At 39.6% G+C, this 17,251-nt stretch overlaps 1 protein-coding gene across 1 annotated transcript in view; it reads right to left on the bottom strand.

Moving 5' to 3' along the window:
- Positions 1-13: 13 nt before the first annotated feature.
- Aass (aminoadipate-semialdehyde synthase) overlaps positions 14-17,251 on the bottom strand; it is a 49,431-nt gene continuing 32,193 nt past the window's right edge. The window contains exons 13-23 of the mRNA XM_032906898.1: positions 16,619-16,740; positions 16,304-16,430; positions 15,119-15,229; positions 14,918-15,026; positions 13,789-13,929; positions 7,223-7,390; positions 5,169-5,264; positions 3,783-3,898; positions 2,928-3,016; positions 2,285-2,461; positions 14-582 (exon numbers count right to left, since the gene is read on the bottom strand). Of these exons, the coding sequence (XP_032762789.1) occupies positions 464-582; positions 2,285-2,461; positions 2,928-3,016; positions 3,783-3,898; positions 5,169-5,264; positions 7,223-7,390; positions 13,789-13,929; positions 14,918-15,026; positions 15,119-15,229; positions 16,304-16,430; positions 16,619-16,740 (1,375 nt within the window). The 3' untranslated portion in view covers positions 14-463. The remainder of the gene's footprint in view (positions 583-2,284; positions 2,462-2,927; positions 3,017-3,782; positions 3,899-5,168; positions 5,265-7,222; positions 7,391-13,788; positions 13,930-14,917; positions 15,027-15,118; positions 15,230-16,303; positions 16,431-16,618; positions 16,741-17,251) is intronic.

Genomic DNA, 17,251 nt, shown 5'->3' with positions numbered 1-17,251 from the left:
CTTCAAGAGAAAATGATTTTCAAAACAATTTACTAAATAAATCATAACTTTACAAAAGGCACAAGGCAGTACGTTTGCGACCATTCTTCGATATGTCAGTCTAAAAGGTATATAGCGGAATCAATTTGAAAAATACAAAAATATAACTACACGAAGTGGGAAAAAATAGTACAACTGCATTTGCTGATGATATGTCCTCAGGAAAAAGGAAGTGCAATAAATTAACAAGCTATGATCATCCTCACCTTTACATACACACAAAAAGTACACAGGAGACTTATTAAAGGTTTCTCTGATGTCTGGAATCTTCTACTCTAAAAGCTTTAGAGACTTGAGTTTTGAAAACACCATTGCATGAACTTCCAGAAAACATATCATTCTTCACATCAGCTTCAGTATATCAGCAAGCACATTTGTCATATACAAGGTAACAGCTGTGATGCCTAGGAAAATAAATACCCATTTATAGCTTGATTGTGCTCTGTGTATTAAACACAATGCCTTCTGCTTTAATCCGCTCCAATATTGGCCCATAGATCTCCTTTGAAAATGGTCCCATTAGGCCTTTGGTTTCAATTTCACCTAAAAGAAAACAAAGTTTTGATATTTGATTTAAAGGTGATGTTAAAGGTCTATTTCTATGGCAAGAATCCATAGAAAGAACCCTCGGGCCAAATAGTACTGTATTGCAAAGCAATGCTGTTCAATCTGTATGTGACCATAATGGGAGAGCATGGAGAATTAAAACTTGAAATCCTTTAAAGAAAGTCTCAACTTAGACCCAGAAAGGCTAAGTAACAAGGAGGGCTCAAGAGGGCAGGCTGGGCACATGGATCTCCCTGGGAATGAGAAACAAAGTAGAGTTCATGGTTGGACTGGAGAAGGTTGAGATGAGAACGGGAGAGATCAGGTGTGGAAGGGATGGAGGGAGAGAGTAAAGGAGAGATGACTGGAATGGGGGGGGGTGTTTGGGAGACTATGTGGAAACCTAGTGCAATGGAAATTCCCTAGAATCTACAATGATGAGCCTAGCAAGAACTTTTAGTAATGGGGGATACAGAGCCTGAACTGGCCATCTTCTGTAGCCAGGCAAAGCCTTCAGTGATGGGACTGTGATAGCAACTCAGTCACAAAACTTCCACCCACAATTTGTCCTTCCGACAAAAATGTGCTGGGCTAACGGCAGTGCAGAACTTGTAGGAATGGCCAGCCATTGACTGATCTAACTTGAGATCCATGCCACAAGAGGGAGCCCATGCGTGACACTGCCCGGAGGTACAGGAACCAAATGCTGGATAGCCCAGAGACTTATGATAGGCCTAAATATGACAGGAAAACATGCCAATGAAATGATTCCTAATGATATTCTGCTATATTCATGGATTGGTGCCTAGCCCAGTCATCATCAGAGAAGCATCAATCAGCAGGTAATGGAAGCACAAGCTGAGACCCACAACCAAACATTAGCTGGAGCTTGGGGAACCCCACAGAAGAGGTGGAAGAAGGTTTTTAGGAACCAGAGAGGTTGAGAGTACCACCAGAATATGGATTCAACTAAGCAGGGCTTGTAGAGACTGAAGCAGCAATCACAGAACTGCATAGGTCTGCCTTAGGTCCTTTGCCTGTTTGTTATGGTTGTGTAGCTTGGTGTTCTTGTGAGACTCCTCACGGTGGGAATAGGGAGTTCCTGACTCCTTTGCCTGCTCTTGGGACCCTTTTCCCTCGTCCGTGTTGCCTCATGATACTTAGAATTTGGACATTGTCCAAGCTAGTGATATGCTTTATGACACTGTGTCATGGTGCCAGGAGGTAACAGAGTTACAGATACCAGTCAACCACAAAGCCTATTGTAGATAACGCCAACATACAAGAGTTAAACCACAGACAATAATTCTGATGACCTACAAGTGAACACCCTCTGCTAATTCAGAACAACCACTCTAAAGCACACCCTCTGTGTGGTGGCGGCCTTCTATGCTGCTTCACTGAAAAGGTGCAACAAACCCACGTTTGGAATGACATAACTGACATTCAATTTGAAGAGACCTTGGCCCACAGGGGTTAAGCTACATCTATTCCACCATTCTGAGGTCCTGTGACTGAGCTGGATGAAAGTTTGGTCTCACGCCAGGACCTACTCGCTTTCCTCACCATAGTGTAGCCCCTAGCCAGGTATCCTCCAAGATGGCTCATTTTCAATAAAGCAAATTATTTGCTGTCCAGGCACTAAGTGACTTGAAGATAAAGAGGAGACAGGCTCAGCTCTGATGCAAAGGGAACTTACCATCGAGTAACATTTTGGCTGCCATGGCTGTTGGCAACCCCACAGTCTTAGCCATTGCCGAAAAGCCATTGAAGTCTCCATAAACCACAAGATCGATGGTCTTGTTTTCTAAATGTCCAGATGGATGTCTAATGCCAAAGGTGTCCCTCATCACAATCATATCCTTTTCTTCGGGGCCTTAAAATAAATATAGACATCTTGAATCATCATCATAGCTCAACTATAATTTTATTTCACCTTCTCTGTCCTTCCAGTTTTCCCACCAATTACATGTGCTCATTAGACAACTATTTATGATGCTTTACACACGAAGACCAAGTGAAAACCTCAAGGGAATGGGAATTTGGACTGTATTCCTTTCCCAGTATTCAGTAGTCCGTTCGTTTGACAAGGCTATTACTCTGGCAAACAGATACTTGTTCCCCAAATACTGCTTTGGTATTTATTTGATACATTAAATAGAGAGCTCTTTTTCCTCCCAGTAGTTCCTGAATTCATTATTGTCTAAGAATTTTTCTATCATTGCCTCTTCTCACACTTCTCCTTCTTACTTACTGCATGACCGCTGCTTTCAAAACTGAACCTTTGGCCAAGCTTTCCTCTGATTCATCCTCAGCAATGTTACAGAAAACTCATGACCTACCATAGGAGAGCTTTGAGACCAAGTGCTTGGAGAATGCATCCACAATGGACTCTGCCTGAGGAACCTGCTCATCCCCCAGTAAGCCCAACCTGAAAAGCACAAGGGTCACTGTTAGTACACAGCCTATGGATGTTCTTCATTAGCTTCAAGATCCTAGGCTCCCTGACACATCGCTCCATAGAGCAGAGTAGGCATGGCATGTTACAAGCTCATTTATGATTGATTTATAGTTATTTACAGACTGGGTATCTCACATTAAGTATACCATAGTCACATAAACGAATATTCTGCAGTCACAGAAAATCAGAGAAATCCCACTTGATCCAGGAACAGAGTGACAACATGCTTTAAAATAAATATTTTCCAGGTCATAATCATCAGGGTTCTTCACTGTCTACTTTTTAACCCAATATAAACATAATAAATTATAATCTATCAGGTCAACTAATGACCATTAATCAGCCAATAAACAGATAATTCATCAAAGACAAATACAAAGTCTGTCATGGCCTTTCTTTCTTTTTTTTTTTGGATATTTTTTTATTTACATTTCAAATGTCATTCCCTTTCTAGGTTTCCTAGACATAAGCCCCCTAATTCATCCCCCTCCCCTTCTTCTATAAGGGTGTTCCCCTCCCTATCCCCCCCACCCCACCTTCCCTTATACTGGGGATCCAACCCTGGCAGAACCAAAAGATTCTCCTTCCTTTGGCGTCTAACAAGGCCATCCTCCGCTACATATGCAGCTGGAGCTCTGGGTCTGTCCATGTCATGGCCTTTCTTTAGCCAAAAATGACTAAGTCATTAATCATTGGTCCAATATGTTTTCACCTAAATGAAAACATTGGTGCTCACCATTCAGCAGCCTCTAGCTGGGTACTGTCCCCTCCCAACTTTGTAAAGACAACTTCCTTAAGCTTCTCACATGAGGAGGAGCGGGAAATCCCAACTAGGTCACACAGGAGCTGTTTCTGGTTGAAAAATGAATGTGAAAAGTCTAAGTCCATACAGAGTAAAACATCAGATATCTGAGAAATAAACCAACCAAGACATTGGACATCAAGTATACCTCAAGTTTGTTATAAATAACCGAAATAGAAAATTAAGACAAAATTATACATATACATATACATATACATATACATATACATATACATATACATATACATATACATATACACCCACACATACATATATGCATCACAAACGCTTGGGATTCCAGAACCAAAAACAAACAAACAAAAAAACCCTTAATAAATATTTAATGCTAAAAAGGAGAAACACTAATGCATTTTCCGGTCATGTATCTTCCCCAACACGTTTTTCCACTCAAGCCCCCACTGTAAACTCCTACCCCTGCACCCTGTAGCAATCAATGTGAAGCAGGTTAAAGTACAAGGGGTTTAGTGCTGTGGTTGCCAGTGGCAACCGGAGTTCTTTTGTAGCTTCAAAGGATGAGAAAGATCTCACAGGGAATTGAATTTCAAAGGAACACTTAAAAGAGTGGCCACGGAGTTTTCTTATTTCTAAACAAAAAGTTTTCCAGGGTCCCCGAAGGAAGTTATGGTCTGGATCAGAAGTTGAACAGTTGGTTCACAGGCTCAGTATGGCTCATTTCCTGCTTTTTAAACAAATAAAGTTCACTGGAAGTTGTACCTACAGTGCTCACGCACTGTTTCTGCCAGTACTAGATTATTCTGCAGAGACTACTTGGCCCATGAAGTCTAAAATGTTTACAATCTGATGTTGTGCAACAAGCTTGTCGGATGTGTTCTAGATTCTAAGGACATTCTGGGATGACCCAGGAGTTCCCTGCTTCCTAGGACTTAGGTATGAGACAGAAATGCCTAAAACTCAGTAACAAGCTTATTACTCACGGCCATAAATGGCACAGTGAGAGGACTGACAAGGCTCACACCAGTATCCTCTTAAATATCACGCTCAATTTGTCCAAATGACCTGTCACCACCTACACAACTACAAAATCTCAGAGTCCAAAGCAAAGAGTGAAGACATCTTCTCCATTGCTCAGGAAATGATCCTGTGGAGTAAGTGAATGTAGGAACAGGCCAGGTACTTTAGCCCATCACTTTCTCCATCATCCAAAGCACTGAAGCGGGAGGAGAGATTCATGAGAACTCATCAACATACACAAGCTAGAGAAAGGAAGCCTTGGCCCAGCGCAAAGCAGAGCTTTAGGTCTAGCCACCTCACACAGCACGAGATTCTGAAGATACTCACCCAGGTGAGAGGGTTGGCCTCAGGTCGGAGGGCAGGATATGTTTCTCTGTTGATGAGTCCCAACTTCACAAATCCATTCAAAGCTTTGGAATATCCCTGGAGCAAGAATTAATAAGCAGCAAATGAATATTTTCCTTTGAAGACAAAATGCATTTTTTAGCCCCTCTCCTTTTTTTTTTTTTTTTTTTTTTTTTTGAAGAGGGAATCTGCCTTTACAACTAATTAAGGGGGTTTTTTTTCTTGTTTTTTTTTTGGGGGGGGTTATCTTGGTAATAATTTTCATTGCTGAAATGGGATCAATATTAACAGTTGTCATGATAATTCAACTGGTTTGTGTAAAAGACTTTTTTATTTTTATTTTCTCAGTACTATGTTGTATGGTATGTTCAAGCAACATAAGGGCTTAATTTCCTGGTGAGTTATACAATTCAGTTTAACAGAGTATCATTTAATAGAACAGTCAGATTTCATCTTTATCACAACGTTTTGTTTTTCAATGCTAAGGATCCATCCAGGACCTGATGCATGGTGGGAAATTACTCTATCAACTTAGTTCTATTTTACTTTCCTGTGAAGAGAGGAACAATAATACCCCCAAAGCAGAGAACCCACCCTACATTGAAGATCTGAGTACAGAAGAAAAGAAGAATGCCATATTAGGGCTCTCTTATCTGGTTTTCTAATTTTAAACATTCTTATAACTTCTCACCTGGGATCACTATTTTTTGGTTGGGAAAACATTTCAGATTTGTTTCTGAGAAGTATGTCTAACCCTTTCACTTCCCCGAGCCTCAGTCCATCTGTTGTTTTTTGTTGTTGTTGTTGTTTTATTATTATTTTTATAGATTTATTTATTATATATAAGTACACTGTAGCTTATATATAATAAATACACAATATATAATGTACACACCAGAAGAGGGCATCAGATCCCATTACAGATGGCTGTGAGCCACCATGTGGTTGCTGGGATTTGAACTCAGAACCTCTGGAAGAGCAGTCAGTGCTCTTAACCACTGAACCATCTCTCCAGCCCAGTCCATGTGTTTTAAATGACGCAAACCTCACCCTACGTTCTCAAGGCACACAACAGAGGAAGGACACTGACCTCAGAAATAAACTGCAACTAACAAGACAAAATGTATGCTTTTAGCTGTTAGAGAAAGATGCAGTGTGTCACTCAATCAAGATTTAAACCTTATTAGGCCATAACAGGAAGATGGTAGCTGTCTGCTACTGCACAGAACCTGAGACCACAGTAACTCTAACAAGACTAAGAAACTAAGGAGTCAGTTATACCTAAAGCTGTCCTCCTAGGTGCTCCCAATCCTTAAAGGGTCAATATGATAAATTCGCTGCTTTGAGTTGGGTCTCCTAATGCATTTAATTAAAAAAAAATTCTTTTAAAGCAGTGGACTATGGTGGGAGAGAATGTGTCATAGCTGCACAGGGCTCTGAGAATATGAGAATAAACGACATTTGAGTGTTCACCCCCAAACAAGACAGCTGTTATTCCATCCCTCCACAGCTCATAAAACATTGCAGAAGAGAGAGCAAAAGGAATATAAGGGCTGGAGGGCAGGGAGAAGGGAAGAGGCTCCCTAAGGGGTAGTCCCAATCCTATGACCACCCAAACAGCCCTGATTAAATTAAATGGGTCATTACAAAAACATCAAGTCATAAATCTTGGAAAGGGACAAGTAGAGAAAGGGGTGGGTGAGTAGAAGTTAGGAAGGATAAGAGTTGCAATTAAGAGTACTATAGAGGGGTTGGGGATTTAGCTCAGTGGTAGAGCGCTTGCCTAGCAAGCACAAGGCCCTGGGTTCGGTCCCCAGCTCCGAAAAAAAAAAGAAAAAAAAAAAAAGAGTACTACAGAAAGAGTGTAACCTGATCAAATTCTATAAAAGTATGAATTTGTCAAGCAACTAACTTAATAGAGATCTCCAAAGAAAATATAGACCCCCAACTCGGTTTCTCGTTTTAACTACTAGAAAAAATGAGCATATGCACTACTTATATCAAAACTAGCACTGTGTTTAAAATACAGCACTTACCTTATATCTCAGTGTTCCCCTCAACAATGTATGGGCAGATGAAATTCCATAAATCTCAGCATATTTTATGCTATCTCTGTTAGGATACCCTTCCAAGTTTAGGCCTGGGAAGTAATCCATGGGTGTGACAGAGTTGAGAAAAGAGACTCCCCCTGTCACATTCACAACCTGAGGAAGATTGAAAAAATAGCTGGGGTTCACAACAGTCTGTTTCCTCTGGGCATATTTGCATTAATTATACAAAAGAAATTAATAGAACAGAGCTTTGGAAATGTTGATAAAACTACAATTGATACTTAGCATGCCATTAGCTAAGCAGTTCCTCTTGTCAGGCTCCTCTATCCCTTTAAATCCTAATAAACTTTATTTTTCTAGACAAAAGTTTTGTTTTTAATTGGCTCTTGCTCCTGGTTAAAATAGTATCTTACATTTTGTCTGCATTAGGCTGGCTGTCTGGCTGGCAGGCTGTCTGTCTGGTGCCTGTCTGTCTGTCTGCCTGGCTGGATGTCTATCTGGCTGGCTGGCTGGCTGGTTGGTTGGTTGGTTGGTTGGTTGGTTGGTTGGTTGGTTGGTTGGTTCATTGGTCGGTTGGTAGATTGGTTGGTTAGTTAGTTAGTTGGTTAGTTGGTTCATTGGTTGGTTGGTTCATTGGTTGGTTGGTTGGTTAGTTTGTTGGTTGGTTGGTTGGTAGATTGTTTTGCTTTTTTGTAATATAATCACATCAAGTGTGCACTCAATGGCTTGTATGCTCTGTTAACAATGGCAATATTCTTTCCATTGGTCTCACATTTCTTCTGAATATATCAGACACTAGTCTTGTACTTTTCAGTCACCCAACTATCATTAACTGACTAGTCATTATGAATGTGCCAGAGATCACACAAGTTTTAGAGAGAACAAGGAAAACAGTGAAGAAGGTGCAATTCGAATCTTCTGTTCATTCTTTATTCATTGGGAGAAAAAAAATGTACTGAATGTTCAGCAATCACCTGCATCTGCATAAAACTTAGACCATAAGCTGGGTGGGGGGGGGGTACCTTCAGTACCTTCAGTCAGCAGAAGGAGGACCTCCTTTCACAACAGACACAAGGCCAAGACTACACAATAAAGCTCACATACAACTTACTGCTGTACTTCTGGTCAGAAGCTAAGCCTTGATTCCCCAGAACCTCCTATCCGTTCCCAGCACACAAAGTGCAATGAGACACTATTTTGTGTTTAACTTTAAAGTATAGCATTTCCTCTTAAGAGCGTGAAGTCTGTGGTTGTCCTTGAGATAATGAAAAGCATTCTGGAATGATAAACTTCGGGCTGAGGCCACTGTTTAACTGGACTTTGTCCTGGTGGAAACAAAGTTGTTTCAAAAGCTGCACAAACCAAGACTGGACAGGGGAGTGGCCAGGGTTCAGAGGGATTTTTCCCAAGGGAAAGTGGGCTAAGCAGTGGTGCTCAGAATAGTTTTTGTAGATGAGCTCCCCTGAACCAAGGTGTAAGAGAGAAAATGGAAACTAATTTATACATAACCTCCAGAAAGAAAGGACTGCAGCCACCCCAGGAAGGGTGAGGTAAAATCTTTTCAGTTGCAAAGGTCACTTGCAGAGTACTTTCAAGAATACCTCAGGAAGAAACTAAAGAATGTGAAGAATGCTTCCTATCTAATTTGCTCAGAGCCCCCTTTTTAGACTGTGTTGAACTTCTTCTAATAGGATTCTAGTTTTAAAAGCAACCTAGTAAAAAAGCCATGAGGTGGTCTCTACATCCATCTTGCTTCTCTAACCTAAGGTGATTCTAAAGTCCTGCTTCTTTAATTGAAGATCAGGACAATTTTTAAAGAAAATATCATGGCAGGCATTGTAGTAAAAAACTATAATCCCAGTGTTTGGAAGGCTGAGACAGGAGAATTGCTAAAAGTTTGAGGCAAGCCTAGATTATGTACATAATAGACTCTGTATAATAGACTTTGCATAATGGGGGGGGGGAAGTTACCAACCTAAAATAAATCAGCAAGTTTCATTTAATTCTTGTAAATAAAAGCAGGTAACATATACTGACTGCTACTGATTTGTTTAGATAAATTAACAGTCAATGAACCTGACAGTTAACAGTGTGAGGATAAGAAACTAAGAGTTAGATAGATTCCCTCATAGTAGACAGACAAAGGGAGGAGCCATGGCCAGGTAATACAGATTTCAAACTTCTAAGACAGCTAGTAACTTCCTCTCCAAGATGTTGGCTTCTTCATTACCCTCCTTGACCTGAGGCAAAAGCTAGAAAGCTTAAAATCTTGTAGACTTTTCTCTCCTATTAGCTAGTCTTCTCTTATGAAAAGACTGAATTTGGAGCTGCCATGGTCCCCACCCACACACACACACACACACACACACACACACACACACACACACACACACACACTTTGTAGAGTGTTTTTCTTAGTGCCTGGCCATGTGCAGGGTTCCTGACCACTAATAAAAGACTTTCTTTCACTGGCTGTGTAGGACCTGATCTACTTCTAGGAGGTCCCGCTCACGAAAACACGGAGATGGAGATCGATGCAATAAGCAAGAGGTTTAATAATCCAGTACATTGGGGTGACCCTGTAATCGGGACAGAGGCAACCCTGAAGAACAAAGGCCCACACCCTTATACTTTTTCAGGGTACAGGCTTTAGATTACAGCATGAGTTGGTTACTTTTCATTGGTGGGGCCTATAATCTTTTGAATTCATTGGTGGCCGCCTATTATCCTTCGAATTCATTGGAGGCCCTTGCTGGGGAAATATCTTTGGCATGCAAAGGGGGTGGTGACAAAGGGGGTGGTGAAGGATCCCTGCTGGGGCAGTTAGCTCATTTCCTGGAACAGAGTGTTATCCCAAAATTCTACCTGGTGTTTGCCTAAGGCAGCCTTTGTCCTTAAGTTTGAGTCTTACAGCTGATTCTGTCTGCCTTGTTTGAGATTTTCTCTTCTACATTCTAGAGTTTTCCTGCCTTTTAATTCTTTAACTGGCAAATAAAACTGAAACAATCTCCATAGTAACTCCCCTCACCATTTGATAACAGTAGACAATGTCCAGTGTTCTAGGCTCAAAAATGAGCCTTGTCCAGTTCTATATTTTGTTTAGAATTTCAAAATACCTCTATCCATTCTGCAGAAGACATGCGGTTTTCTCTGCTCAGACAATGCTTGCACCCCTGACCCACTCCCAGCAAAAGCACAGCTCATGACACAAGATGTTGTGATTGAAGGCTTCTCTGAGACCAATTCTTTTTCATACACATACCCAACCAATGAGAATCACGGGCATCTAGTTTAGAACAAACACTCAAATCCTCAAAATAAGTGATGAATCAGCCTGCCTTACCTTGAACTTGAAAGGCATCTTGTAGTAAAAACAAACTAGGTCATTCCTGCTTATGATTAAACCTTTGTTTCTTGAAGATTGGGCTTTGTCACATTTAAAACCTTAACTACAAATGGAGCTCTACTTCCTGTTCCAGGAAATGGCAACTATGCCCTTGTTTCAAAAAGTTATTATAACCATCTTGAACTGTACCTTTGCTTCAAAAGTTTGTCATGACCAGTTGTTGGTTATGACTACCTTGTTATGATCACCTTGTGATCATGCCTTTGTTTCAGGAGGTCATCATGACTAATCTGTTAAGCTTATGTTCTGCTTCTGTAACCGTAGCACCAATTTTCCCTAGCAAGTCCCTCATTTGGAAATCCACTCCTCCTTGAGCTATGAAAACCTTGTCTTCCTTTTATCTAATGCTGACCTCTTGTACCATGCCTTAGAAGGAGGTAGCCCAGCCTGTGTACATCAATAATAATAATAATAATAATAATAATAATAATAATAATAATAATAATAATAATAAAAACTTGCTTTAATTGATTAATAGCTTTTAATTAATTTGGCCATGGTGATTTGGGTCAGTGGTCTCTTTTCTCTTGCCTTTAGAATTAATGTAAGATTCATCATTAAACTAATAAGAAATTTAGCATGGTAAAGGGGCAAGTTGTTATTTACTAGGGAACCTCAGTCTTTCAGGTAACATTATGTGCTTATTTTTAGTCCATGTTAATTATTCTTTTTTTTCTTTTAGAAGTATAAACTGACTGTGAGTCACACAGTAGCAGATTTGAGCCTAGCTACCTAACACACTGCCTGTGTTCTTTCTACTGTATCACATGAACTTCTTGGTTTTGCTTATTTCTCAATCAGTATTTTCAAAAGGATCCTGATATGTGTGCATCTTCTAAAAGCCATGCTAGAGTGGCTATGGGCACAGGGAGCAATGGGTAACCTGATTTCTTAAAAAAGAGGCAGGGCTTCCTTTCCACATGTATGAATTTCCCACTCTCCAAGGCTGGGCACTGTACGAACATCTACTTAGGAATGGAAGAAAGAGATGACTAGTCACTACTGCCAGACACAGGGGAGGAAGTCATATTTGCTAAGAATCAGAACAACATCAGTGACTAGAACTGACCACAAGAACACAGAACACTGTGATCTCCTCTCATGGATAGACCCTTTCTAATTACAAGAGAGGCTTAAGGGTTCAACTGTAAACCAGCTGCAGAGAGGTCACCTATCTTCATCATTCCGGTTCTGAGTTCTGTAAGGTTCATTCTGTAACTCAGGATGACAGTGGCAGAGGGGATTGTGGCAGAAGGCACAGAAGGGCAAGAACGTGAGAGACATTTTTAAGGAATTTAACAATAAAGATAGGGGAACAGATCTATAGACTCGAATCACGGAAATCTCTTAGACACAGACAATCCAAGTATTTACCTGTCAGACACTCTGATTGAGTTCAGACAAAAGAATAGCGAACAAAGGCTGAAGTGGCCAGGAAACTCTACAAGAGGAAATCTGAACAAGACCTTGAAAAAGTATCATTCTAGCAGAGAAAAGAAAAGCATCCTATTTTCTCTTCAAATCTTCCAATGTCAGAAAAAAAAAGGGGGGGATGAATGCCCTCCATTTTAGAAAGCAAGTTCAGGATGGAAGAGAGGATGGGGGAATTGAAATTTAACAACCACCAGTTCTACAGCCAGAGACTTGTTTTTCCTGAGCTCTCTGGAGCACTAACTTCTTTCTGCCACTAATATTTGCTCAGGACTTGGGAAATGCCAATAAGTCTGCTGTTAGGCAAATCACAACCTACATGGCTTCATTAATTCATATTACAGGATTGCTATAGAAGCTTCTAGGCCTAGAGGAAGTTAGAACAGAGAAGGAAATGCTCTGTGCTCAACCTAAGCCATACATACACTCATAGAGCTTGAGTATAACTTTCACCTCATCCCTTCATCTGAGGAAATAAAAGCAACATTTACACCATTGCTCATCTTAAAGCATGCTTCTAAAATTCTCTGCTGGCTTAGTCATGTTTGGCACGCTGTGATCCTCTGGTTACTAACTCATTCTCAAGTTAGGGTGCTTCTTAAAATCACTTGGAGAGATTTAAAAATCCCCCAAAGTCGAGCAAATTAAAATCTTCAGGAATGAGGTTTAGGGATCCATTATCTTCAAACTTTCATTATCATTGAATATGCACCACATCTGTCACTCACGATGATATCACATACATGAATGACCATGGCTGACAGAAGCACTCATTTTATGTCTTAGTAAATCCTTTCAGAACTAAACTATGTGGTTACTAACTGTACTTCCCCTATGGATATAAACTCCTTACTCCTAGATCACGGTAATTTTATAACCTTGGACAAATCTTTCCTCATTCCTCTCTCCCTACCTGGAAAAGGAATTTTCAAGTTGTCTTACCAGTTCCCCTAACCAAAAGGGTAATCTGATTAAATAAATGGCTTTGGAGAAGCTAGGGATTTGGTTAGTAAGGAAACTTACCACTAAACTTGAGGACCTGAGTTCGAATCTACATAGAAGAGAATCAGCTTCTGCTTATTTTCTTAAACTCTAGACATGCACCATGACTTGCACAGTTATGGTGCACATATGTTTCACACTCAATGTACACTTAATGTAAAAGCAATTTTACTGGCATTGCAGTTAGTTGAAACCAGGGTTGAGTCTCAGACGACGGCCTTAGCCATCCTGTTTATGCCTTAATCTCATTATTAAAAAATAATGAAAACAACACTAACAATACTGTTAGATAGCATATATGGAATAAATGTTAATTCCGTTCTCTGATGCACCAAACATTCCATGTGGAGGGCCACATGTATCGAGCCATGAATTCTCTGAAATCAGGGATGCCAGTCAGTTACTGTAAACTATCTTTGGTGCTTATTCCAAAGTCTAACTTGGGGTGTGTCATACTGAAACCACTTGAGAGAAAATATAAATATGCTCTATATGTCTCATACTGAAGTCACTTGAAAGATAACTGGTATTTACATATGTAAATAAGATGAGACAACCATTTCCAGAAGGAGCCAAGAAGGAAGAACGAACCTAGGATTGGTTGAAAAATTAAAGGTGACCTTGTTAAATAGAAGAGAAAGATATACACTGGGAAATATCAGAGGAGACAAGGGGGAGCAGGTACTAATACTTGTCAGTAAGAGCTAGGCACCTTTCCATTGAGTAGATAGCTAGCAGGCTGCATTATGTTCATCAAGACTCCCACTGGACTCCAGCTGAACTTATATCGCAAGGGATTATCTGAATGTTCTGGGGCTGGAAGACCACCGCAGTAGGAAACATACGACTCAATCTGCAAATTAAGAAATAAATCAGGAAGAATCAATAATATTAAGAAGACTAATCATTTAAGTTATTAACTAGGGTTAATGATATCAATTTGGTGAATATGCTATCATTTATTTTTTGAAGTTATTGAGGCTTTCAAATATATATCTTTAAAGTCAAAGACTTATTAACACAGATTATATATACAGACACACACACATATATGTATATGAAAAAATATAAACTCTACTAGAGATAATGGCTAAATTTTTCATTCAGTTAAAAATTCAACTGTTAGAGCTACAGAGATAGGTCAGTACTTAAGAGTGGTTACTGGTCTTACAGAGAACCATGCTTCATTCCCAGTACCCACTCTGGGCAGCTTACAACCTCCTATAACCCCAGTGATCTTGGAAAATCCAATACCTTCGTATAGCTTCTGAGGACATCTACACATGTATGTATATGTACATGCAAACATATATATATATATATATATATATATATACATAAATGAAAATAAAAGAAATCTTTAAAATAAATAAAAAAAATTCAACTATTATTCAACTGACTTTTTGTCAGTTCCTACAAGTTTTATATCACAAAACACACATATATTTACATATATGTGTGTGTGTGTATGTATATATGCAAAAAACCAAAGCACTTAATTTGAGTGACATTACATATATAGTAATTTTTTGTCATGTATAAATGCTTACTTAAACAACAGACTAATATTCCAAAGTTTTTTCCTAAGTTCTAAATACAAAATCTTATCAAAAATCTGTCTCAAAGGCAAAAATCTTTAATAATTAAAATTATTACAATAGCTTCTATTTCTCTAGAACTGTTACTAAGTTCTTGCTTTACTCCAGATGTATCTATCTATAGGTTCTGTAGTTTTTGCAATTCCTAGTCAAAGGAAGAGCTGTAGTCCAGCAAATCACTAATGAGAAGCAAAAGATGATCATATATCTACTGAGTGGGATTCTGCATAGGACTGGGCTCACCGTGGCTCCCAGATCTTTGGCTTTATCAATTGTTTCCATTGCCAACATGTGATCAAGACCAGGATCTAATCCCAATTCTCCAATGACTGTGATGCCAGCGTCATCCACACTGCCACAAGTGGAAAAGAAGAAAATGGAAACGTCAGACATAGAAGAGGAACGATCCCGAGGAGTTGCACCTTACTAGACACAGAGGCTTACCTTTTTTCCAGTTCTTTCATAGCTGGTGTGATGTAGCTTGCAGTGACCATATTAACCTTGCTATCAATGCAGGCCTTGGCCACAACAGGATGCAACACATAAGGCAACAAGCTGAAAACAGAGGGAGAAGGGATGCAGAAACTCTGGTTTCCAATCCTCCCTCCCTTCTAGGATGCTTGAACTAAAACACAGCTCAGGCCTAAGAAAACACCCAAATAGAATTCTCTCAGAAATAAACAAGGACTTCTGAACTACAGAGCAAATTTGTCCTGCTGTCTACCACACAATGATCTTCACTAACCCTTTCTGTATTTTTTTAAATTTTTTTATGTTCGCTCATTATACGTGTCTATGTATGCATGTAACATATCTGAATCACAAATATCTCACAATTGGAAATTCTATTTCTAGTTTTCTAGCACTAAAAGCATATGCATACCGTTGCCAAAAGGCAAACACTAAAGTGTGTCTAGCAGTATGTTCATAACAGCCCAAATCAAAACAACTAAATTCCATCAAAGTCACCAGAGTATTAATGGTGTATTCACACAGTAGAGCATACACAGAAGATTCTCATAATCACAATATCAAATAATGAAGGCAGTCACAAACAAGGACATCCTGAATGGTTAATTCTACGAACTTCAGAACCATGCAAAAAAAACTAATCTTGATGTTAGAAGAAAGAACAGTGCTTATGGGATAGAACCAATAAGTTTACATAGAGGGCTTGTGGGATATTATCAACATTGTTTCTTGATGTGGATAGTGGTTAGAAAATGTATTAACATTATAGCAATTCATTATAGCAACATGTGGTATTTTTTATTCAAGTGTGTGTGCATGTGTGCATGTGCATACTTGCAAGGTAGAGTAAGAGAGAGAGACATTGAGAGACAGACAGAGAGACAAAAAGACAGAGACTCGGAGACAGAAAGAGTATTACTAAATTAGTCCAGACTGGCCTCGAACTTTTAATTCTCTTGTCTTAGCCTCAAGAAAGTGCTGGAAATACATACAGGAAAGTACCACCACACCACACCATCCTCATACTTATATTTTCATACATATGTTCTTCAATTAAATGTTTATGAGAGAGAAGACAGAGGAGGAAGGAGAGACAAGGAGAAAACAAGAGAAGATTAAAACAGCAAAATGGGCCCGGAACTTTCTGTTGCCCCCTACCTGATGACAAGATCCTGGGATTCGACCAGGGACTGCAGCTTCTCTTCCTGCTTGCCGACGGTCACATTGACAGTGTTAATGTCGTATTTCTTGCTCAGCTGCTGCATTTGGTTCGTCATGTCAGAGCCTATTTCAAGAACACAAAATTCCTCTTTTTTTTAGATTGCCTTCCACTAGATACATTTTCCGTATCTCCACAACTTTTCAAAACTTAGATATAAAAGTCAGCTAAAGCTCAGATTCAAAAGGCAATGAAATTAGTTTGTTCTTCTTTCTTTAAGAATAAAAATGAAAAGAAATGAAAAAACTCATTACCTAGTGTTATTTCTATATTGTTGCCTCTTGACAGGTACTCCAAAACAGGCCCAGATACATAGCCAGACCCAAGAACCAAAACCTTCTTCTTGGTACTCATTGAAAGGAATTGGATTCGTTCTCTGTTTGAAAGAGAAAGGGATAGGGGATAATTAAGTTTATTTCTTTCAAATAACAAAATCTTGAGATCCCCACATGGAACATCAACTTAGATGATGAAGCCGCAAAATCTCTCTGCACGGCTTCCAGTAAGAATGTCCCAGAATTCCTTAGGCCAGCGCTCTCACCAATTATTTTAGATCTTGTATAAAGATTTTGATGCTCAAGGTCTACAGTCTTCTGTGAACTCATAAGTTCTAATGGTTTCTACTAGGGAGTGGCACTATTAAAAGGAGTAGCCCTGTTGGCTGTTGGAGTAGTGTAGCCTTTTTGGAGTAGGCGTGTCTCTGTGGGTGTGGGCTTTAAGACACTCCTCCTAGCTGCCTGGAAACCAGTATTTTGCTAGCAGCCTTCAGATAAAGATGTAGAACTCTCTGCTCCTCCAGCCCCAAGGATGTTGCCATGTTCCTGCCTTGATGATAATGGACTGAACATCTGAACCTGTAAGCCAGCCCCAATTAAATGTCCTCTTTA

The sequence above is a fragment of the Rattus rattus genome, chromosome 6 (assembly GCF_011064425.1).
Source record: "Rattus rattus isolate New Zealand chromosome 6, Rrattus_CSIRO_v1, whole genome shotgun sequence".
Classification (NCBI taxonomy): Eukaryota; Metazoa; Chordata; class Mammalia; order Rodentia; family Muridae; genus Rattus; species Rattus rattus.
Note: the sequence above shows the minus strand (reverse complement) of the source record. Positions and strands in the feature narration are given on the sequence as shown.